Genomic DNA, 8,250 nt, shown 5'->3' on the forward strand with positions numbered 1-8,250 from the left:
ATCCCCCTTAACATCAGAGGCCACGTAACGAATTTTCATTTCTAAATATGTATGCAAATATGCATAACCGCATAATGTGCTGAAATTAAATATGCAAATTTTAAGCATCTCCCCCTTCATAAGATTTGATTTATCATATGTTGTAATCAATCAAATCAAACATTGTATCATATTCCACTTTCTCTGCATTAATTTATTTTCCCAATTTCTTAAATGTGACCCAGTTCGTTTCCTGGACGAAAGTGAATCCCAACTTCTTCAGTAACTGTCGTGACGTGTCGTTCGTCACGGTGCATTCCGCCATCGGCGTGCAGCCCATCTCCGCCGCGGAATGCGACAAAGTTTGCAGGACCTTGGCAGCTAAACCCCTCCGTCGAAAGGGCTCCTCCGTCCACACATTGTTCATCAAACCGGCTGGAGAAAGCATGGCGAAAGCGGCCAAGTCGTCGTTAATGAAGGCCCCTGCTGTGGCGAGATTGCTGATTGATAGCTCCATCTGCAAAATAATTATGCACAATTTAGACATCAAAAGTACCGTTTTAGTAATATGTATTGTCATTACAAAGGAATTTTGTTAAGGTGTGAATGTTAGTTTTACGGTAAAAAAATAGTGCGATAAAAAACTGACTTGTTGTTTCATCTTAGAATGCATCCAAACTCTCGTCAGCTCTGTGGCCATGACTTGATTTACATTTTTCAAAGTCAAATCTGCAAGCCGAATGCGATCCCCTTTTTCATGATATTCGTACTCTGGAAGTAAATTAAGACACGTGACAAAATTTTAGTCGAATTCAACTACCTCTTTTTATGTACTTGTAAAGGAAATACATTTTCTGAATAAAAACATGCCAATTGCTAGGTAAATTTGCGAATAAGACGGGTAGTTTTCCATAATTTTTTGTGAAATTGTTCAAATTTCCAGTTGACGTGAGTGCACCAATTATTATTTATGTAACTGTTGTTATGTATTAGCCACAATTTACTAAATAATTTTTATGTATCTCACCCCGTTGACCTGTCATCGCCCTGTCCCCATCGAGAGCATAAGCTTCGCATGCATGCTCTTTGGGAGGTATGCCACCCCTTTTAAGACAAATTGGTTTTAAAAACGCGTCCGTAAATGGTCCCGGTGCAGCCGGAAAGAGTGGATTTCTGTCCCATTCCACGAAATCCTCGAAAGCTTTAATCATCTCGTGCGTTGGAGAAACTGGAGCGTGAATAATTACGGAATAAAGTCCGTGCATCTAGAATTATGAGCCATTGAAATTATTAATTTCATCTGAATTTATGTAATAGTAAATATTTGCATACATTTGGCTCTTGCACACAAAGCACGAAAATATCTTGGACACATCCTAATTCTTTCGTTACCAAGTAAATGTAAAATTTTACAGAATTTTCCACCGTAAACTTTCCTTGTCGCCTTAACCGCCAAACGTTTAGTAGCTGAAATAGGGCAAAAATTTGAATTAATTCATGATTAATTAAAATCGAATTTGTGCGTTTTAAAATTAATGCAGCGTAGCTCACCTGTCCAGTTAAAGGTAGCTTGTTCTTTAAAACGTCCTCGAACAAGGTTTCATTCTCAGCAGTTATTTCCACAAATTTCCCAGTGCCCATTTTTCGAATATCTTGTAGGAAAAATTTTTAGATTGGAATTTTTAAAAAATATTAAAATTCCTAGCACAAATTCTACTTGGATACTTCTTATGCTACAATTAAGAAATCGCAGTTGCGAATATTTTCTCTTACGGGAATGATTTATTTATATATGCACGAATTTAACTTCATAACCTCAAACGTATGTATGAACACTCTTAGAAATGAAGTATTAAAATAATACAAAGTTGCATTCATACAGTCAATGGAACAAGTATTGGCAACACCCACACAAGCTAAATAAAATTGGCTATAACTTTGGCATGCATTATCAAATTAGCATGCAAATTTGTACGCATTTAGCAAATCTAATGTAGTTTTCGATTATAATCATGTTTTACTGATTAAAATTAGATTAACGCAGTTTTTAAATAATTTGCTGGAAAATTTGTGAAATTAACCCACAAAAAGTATTGGCACCCTCTAACTTAAAAAATCATAGAGCAACGAAACGCCAATTTTACTGCGACAAAGTGCTTCTAGTATTACGTGGCACCTCCCCTCGACACAATAAGAGCAGAACTAGGCTGTGGAATTTATTCGACAAGTTCCTATATAACGTTTTTTTTAAATGGCTGCCCACACTTCTTTTAAACTTTTGACAAGCTCGTTTTTCGCTAGTGGTTTCCCATCGGTCTCTCTTTTCTCAACCCGGACAATCAGAATCACATCAGGAGACTGTGCAGCCAACGAAAGAATCTTAACCTTTTCGGTCTCCGAAAACTTGCATCGTTAATTTGGCTACATGTTTGGGGTCACTGTATTTTTGGAATATGAAATTTTTTCCTAGGTCAGGTTTTTGTTAAATGATTTCAAATTATCGTTTGGAATGATTGACAACACCTTCCTGGTCATAATTTTATCGATAATGACCAGGTAAACACGCCGCCTCCTAGTCATTTAACCCCAAACCATAATCGATCCACCTATGTGTTAAACTGCCATACGAACGTTTTATTCGCATATTAAACGCAAGTGTTCTTAGGGGAGTCGGCAATTAGCCTTAAATGCGCTACCGCCGCTGGCCTGGCTGTCTCTATTAATGAGTAGTCTGGTCACCCCACATAGTACATACAATAGTACATACATACAACGTGGTATGGCCCTTGACAAACCAACACCACCTTTGGCCACTATTTATGCCAAAAACAAGTACTGGAATGGACATACTCCTATGATTCATATAAATGCAAGTAAACGCTATGAATGAAATACATGTACATATTTATATAAACTCTAAATATATTATAACGTGGAATCGATCTCGCAAATCGGACAGGTACATAATAATAATGCATGCATAATAATGCATAATAATGTCTCATTTTAGAATTTTATTTATTTGCAAATAAGAATGCATTTTATTTTTATGCATTGTTTGACTAAGTATTACATAGTTTTAATTTTACACAAATTGTCCTCAAACTTATCGTGTAATTATGTAAGTAACGCGACGACCACACCATGCTTGCAGATTTTGAATTTTAAACTTACCATTTAAAGCTAGCAAAGACGTGGGCGAGGAAAGTAAACAGCTAAGAAGAGGCAAATTCTGCCGTTTTTTGTTGATATTACACTTCATTTGAGTAAATTATTCCAAGCAATTATCCATAGTGCTACTGCTCACCGCAAGTGCATATGTACATATCTACACAGGTTTATACACGTGTTCCTGAATAATTAATCCCCTTTTTAAATGTTCATTAATTTCCGTCACAATTTATTTCTCTGTATCCATTTTGCTCACAAAATATTTAGATACTGTAGATGTATATATTTAGCTTCCTCTGAATTGTATTATTATGTATCTAAATATGTGTCCATACACAAAAAATCTATTTCTCGCCTTAAACTATCTATACATGCACTTAGAAATCGTGTACTAAAAATTTATACCGATCGGGATTCATACGTACAGACAATACACATACTGCTCAACCAAAGTGGGTATTAGAGTTTTACCATATCGGCCTGAAATTACATTTTTACGGATCGGTATAATTTTAATGCTTGAAGCGATTGCATCTTTAATACCAAGAAATCCATGTCTGCCCGACTATGTGTACCAGTGCAACTGCATAAATTAAATTCATAATTGCAACGAACCCTACATATCATGTGCCATCTTTCTCTAAGAATTTCACAATTTCTCGGTTACTTTCCTCGGATCACGATAATTTCACTCGGAGTAAAAGTACATGGAAACGATTCTTCTACTTTCTCCCCACTTTTCTCCACTTTTTCCTAATTTCCGGAAATATCCTTCTGTTTGTTATTTATACAAAAATACTGCACCCTCAAACCGATTGGATGACCATGTTGGGCCGAAAATCCGAAGCTAACATGCTCTACTCCATTTTTGTCTTTATGTTGAAAGCCTTGTGTCATATTTTCGCTACGTCGTACATAAAACTGGCAATATTTTTGAGGAGAGAGGATCTTATCAAATTTTGGGTAGATTTTCAGGAAATAATCAAGCTCTCTGATCAGTTGGGTATCTACCCTCCCGAAAAATCTATTGGAAAGCTTGGAAAGGATTTTATCGCTGGGATCGTTCTTTGCATCCTGTTTATTGCGGATATGTGGGAGGGCTATTTACTAAACCCGAACAGAGGTGATGGAGCTGCTGGTAAGTGCAAAATGACATGCAAAAAATATGCATGTTTTGCTAAAAATTTGATTAAATTTGCCAAGCTTAAAATACTTAAGTACAGATGCGATTTCCAAAAAAAATCGTTTCACAAATTTCTGTAAAAATAACTATCGCAACGACCCTGATTTACATGAATTTCCGTAATTTCAATCTCTTATCATAGACAGAATGATGTTACGAAATATATAAATAATAGTTTTACGAAATGGATACCTACCAATAATCAAATTTGCAAAAATAGTCGTCTCTTTAGTACTTTGCTTACGTTCTTATATTCAATTTGCGAGATGTTTATGTATGTGAATCTTTTTGGTAAGTCAAGTCACGACGATTTGTGAGCACGCACAATGGATTAAAAATTGAGCTAATTTAACCCTTTTAAATTCGCAAATTTAACTCTCTCACCCTCTCTCACTTATTTTTAGAATCTGTCACATCCGTCTTCGTAATCGTCTTCCCATCAACATTGGGCTACCTCCAGGCAATCTTCCCCTTCATGATGACGCATTTCTTATCCTTCTACTTAGAAATTTTGAACCGTTTAAAGCACACCGTGATTCCAGCCTCGGTCGTTCTAAAAGTGCAGATTTATACCCAACTTAGACGCCACGTGGCTTCGTGCATGCATCTTTTCGGCAGCTACATCGTCATCGATATGGCGCACAGTATTGGGCGAATAATCATGTGTTCCTACTTCTTGGCGGTGTACACTAAGCGGAGGTCGCCCGATGTTCGGGGGGCCGTTTCGGATGCCGCGACCGTCCTGGCGTATTCCTACTTGATTTGGATGATTTGTAAGAAGGGGTCCCAACTGGGAAATGGGAGCGAAGAAGTCATCGAAAAATTGGAGGGGGAAGAAAACTTGCAAATTTTGGATGGAAAAAATAGCATCCTAACAGGTCGCAGGTTCAAGCAGATTTTTTTAAAGACGGATTACTTCAAAGTTGATCTGGGTCTGATTGCTCCGGTAATTAATTCATTTAGGGAATTTTTAATAAAGCGCATATTTAAGTTCTAAACGTCTTTATTTTCAGATTGTGGGAACAGTAACTACCAATTTGATTGTGATGATTCAGTTTAAAAAATGAAATGAATGAGTGAATTTGCCTAAGCGACAGCATTTTGATAAACATTACCGATCTATTTGTCCAGCATATATCAAAGATGAAAATTTAAAAAAGGGTCCTATTTAACTGATCATAATTTAATACTACTTCCGACCATAATTAATACTTTTTTCCCAAATACTTTCTTTCATCATAATGGAATCTAATTTTACCATAACTAGAATACTGAGTTATTCATAATAAATCCTCCGTCTACCATAACCAAGTTATTGGCGAATACTCTTCAGTTTTTTATGCCAGAGCGAGGATTATACAAATATTGAGTAAAAATATATCTTTGTTAAACATGTAGGGTCAGTGCGGGTTAGTCTGGCCATTTTTTTCCTAATCAGCGTTCTTCAGTGAAACAAAAAATGGTTCCGAGTCAAAAATACTTATTTTGAACATCATGCATTATAAACTAACTATTTCGCTTTAGTTTATGATCAAAAAAAGTTTTAAAATATAATTGGAAGTAATATTTATCAATTATTTAAAATAAATAAAACACGTGTGCACATTAACCCACCAAATGGGGTAAGTGGGGCCAGTGGAGGGGTTAGTGTGGACACGCATATGTTTTAATGCAAATATATTTGCATATTAAAATGCTTTTCGAATTTAAAAATTTTCGAATTCATGCCAGATCGATTATTATACAGATATTGTGTAAAATATATTTTTCAAAGATAGAATTTGAAAATATTCGAATATAAAGGAAAATTTACGGACAAGATATCTGCGAATAATTAGCCCTGCAAATTAGGCAGGATTAGAATCCAATTACTAAAATCATTCACACATATCCACTGTGGGAAGCAAGCGATAGAAAAAGTGTTACTTAAAATGCTGCAACGTATAAGGAATGATTGCCGCTACATATGTTTTTCGAAAAAGCATTTACAATCTTCCAACGCTGGTCTCAATTACTCAATTATCGATCAAATTAAAGGTTTCGCAGCCTCCACCAGACGCTAAATGTATACCCATTGAAGAGAAATGCAAGCGTGGTAGACCAGAAAAACCTTCCAAGAAATTTGTAATTGACTAAGAATAGAAAAGTTTGTAAAGTTTTTTAAAGTTTCATATTTTAAAGCGATTTTAAAGTGTATTTTTACTTATGGTAAAATCGAGTAATTATTATACACAAGGAAGCACTTTATTATGGTGAGAGATAGTATTCGGGGAAAAAGTATTAATTATGGTCAAAAGTAGTATTAAATTATGATCGGTTAAATATTATCCATTTAAAAAATGCAACATTATCGATAGTACCAATCCTCAAAATTCTTAAAAATCTCGTGTAGCCTTTAGTAAATTGTAAGTAGGCACCAGATATTTCAGTTTTTGCTTCGAATGATTTTTCTTACTTCATTGTTGGTCAACAATTCGACTTTCGGCACCAGCCCTCAAATTACCAATTTTCAACCCGATTGCGAAATGTCCTGGCTGATTTTTTATCATAATTTTTTGTTATAATTATAATGCTTCCACAGCTCGATCAATTCATTTTCATTTTTCTTCATAACCAAGCGACTTAACTAAAATAAAATACATGAAGTAAATCTTCATTTAATTTAACATTCCAATTTTTTCCATTATCATAACAACCAGGTATCAATTTCACCTATCTCGCAATTAACATTTCTACCGGATTTTCCTCCACAACATCTGTCCATCTCGTCTGCTTAAATAAGTCGAAATAAATAAACCTTTATGCCAAACACTGAAGAAGGAAAACTCTACAAAAATTCAAAATTCAAACTCATTGTGTTTCGAATTGACACTCGCCACCTGTCAAACATAATGATTTCGAATTTCCATAATTCCTCGTTCTTTAAATTGATATAAATTCGTACATAAATATGTCGCCAACCTTCTAAATTAATGACTTAAATATTTAGTTACAAGCTAACACGCCGAAACACAATGAAATTCCTTTTTATCGAATTGACCACAATTATCGCTGTGGTTTACTTACTGCCTCGAAATATTGTCGCACAAGGTAAGAAAACAAAGGAGAAAAATAATCAGATCGCACACTCTTAAAAATTGCTTCTCCTTTCATCCACCCTGGATTTAGTAAAGTGTATTTGGAAGTCTTTACGTGTAAAACTCAAATTTGGTTTGGTTCGCCACAAAAATAAGCGTACCCATATTCCTATATTTTTCCTAATGCGCTAATTTGAGCGCGAGGCGCCAATTTTAAAGTGCTTTCCACCTAAAACCCCGGTGTTTAAAAATTCTTTAAATTTTCGAGTTTTAGGGTCAATCAAAATATTCGAAAACATGTCTTCAGAATGACTTTTCAAAAAATGCATATGCATTATTTTTTGAAAAATTAAAAATTTGAAAGGGCTTATAATTTTAATGGGTTTCAAAAATTACAAAAAAATCAGAAATTGAAATTTCAAGGCAATTGGATTTTTTATAAGTCATTCTGAAGAGGCATGTTGCCAAATTTTTGGATTCACGCCATAATGCTAAAATTTAAAGAATTTAAAAAAATGGAGGTTTTGGCTGCAAAACAGTTTAAAATTCGCGCCTCGCGCTCAATTTAGCGCATTATGAAAAATGCAAAAATAAGGTTATACTTATTTTTTGTGGTGAACAAAATAAAATTAGTCCCATTGAGATCTGAGTTTAACATGTAAAAGACTTGCATGGTCAGACTGAATTGTCCAATTTTTCAGCAAAGTCACAAAATCTTTAACATTGTGCCAGTCTAAGTTTTACATTTTATTCAAGGCGTCGGGGAAAACGGAACCGAACTTTTTTCCAATCAAATAAACTGCGACACCGATGACAACGGAATGATCCGTATTGGACCTT

General features: G+C 35.0%; 2 protein-coding genes across 2 annotated transcripts; both read right to left on the reverse strand.

The window, feature by feature from the left end:
• Positions 1 to 154: 154 nt before the first annotated feature.
• Positions 155 to 744, reverse strand: LOC118437512. The gene is made up of 2 exons (XM_035856562.1): positions 629 to 744; positions 155 to 496 (listed from the first exon to the last, which is right to left on the reverse strand). Exons 1-2 carry the CDS (start codon positions 677 to 679, stop codon positions 194 to 196), a joined length of 354 nt encoding a protein of 117 aa, XP_035712455.1. The 5' UTR covers positions 680 to 744; the 3' UTR covers positions 155 to 193.
• Positions 703 to 1,723, reverse strand: LOC118437486. Its single transcript, XM_035856513.1, has 5 exons — positions 1,531 to 1,723; positions 1,312 to 1,446; positions 1,007 to 1,244; positions 814 to 833; positions 703 to 750 (listed from the first exon to the last, which is right to left on the reverse strand). The coding sequence occupies exons 1-5, from the start codon at positions 1,618 to 1,620 to the stop codon at positions 703 to 705; spliced, it is 531 nt and encodes a 176-aa protein (XP_035712406.1). The 5' UTR covers positions 1,621 to 1,723.
• Between the last annotated feature and the right edge of the window lie 6,527 nt (positions 1,724 to 8,250).

Source organism: Folsomia candida, unplaced genomic scaffold, assembly GCF_002217175.1.
Source record: "Folsomia candida strain VU population unplaced genomic scaffold, ASM221717v1 Fcan01_Sc013, whole genome shotgun sequence".
Classification (NCBI taxonomy): Eukaryota; Metazoa; Arthropoda; class Collembola; order Entomobryomorpha; family Isotomidae; genus Folsomia; species Folsomia candida.

Coding starts and splice junctions, on each gene's coding strand:
- LOC118437486 (XM_035856513.1), bottom strand. CDS start 1,620: ATGGGCACTGGGAAATTTGTGGAAATAACTGCTGAGAATGAAACCTTG. Junction 1,245..1,311: donor TTTGTGTGCAAGAGCCAAAT/GTATGCAAATAT, acceptor TCATAATTCTAG/ATGCACGGACTTTATTCCGT. Junction 751..813: donor AAAATGTATTTCCTTTACAA/GTACATAAAAAG, acceptor ATTTACTTCCAG/AGTACGAATATCATGAAAAA.
- LOC118437512 (XM_035856562.1), bottom strand. CDS start 679: ATGGCCACAGAGCTGACGAGAGTTTGGATGCATTCTAAGATGAAACAA. Junction 497..628: donor ATTCTAAGATGAAACAACAA/GTCAGTTTTTTA, acceptor ATTATTTTGCAG/ATGGAGCTATCAATCAGCAA.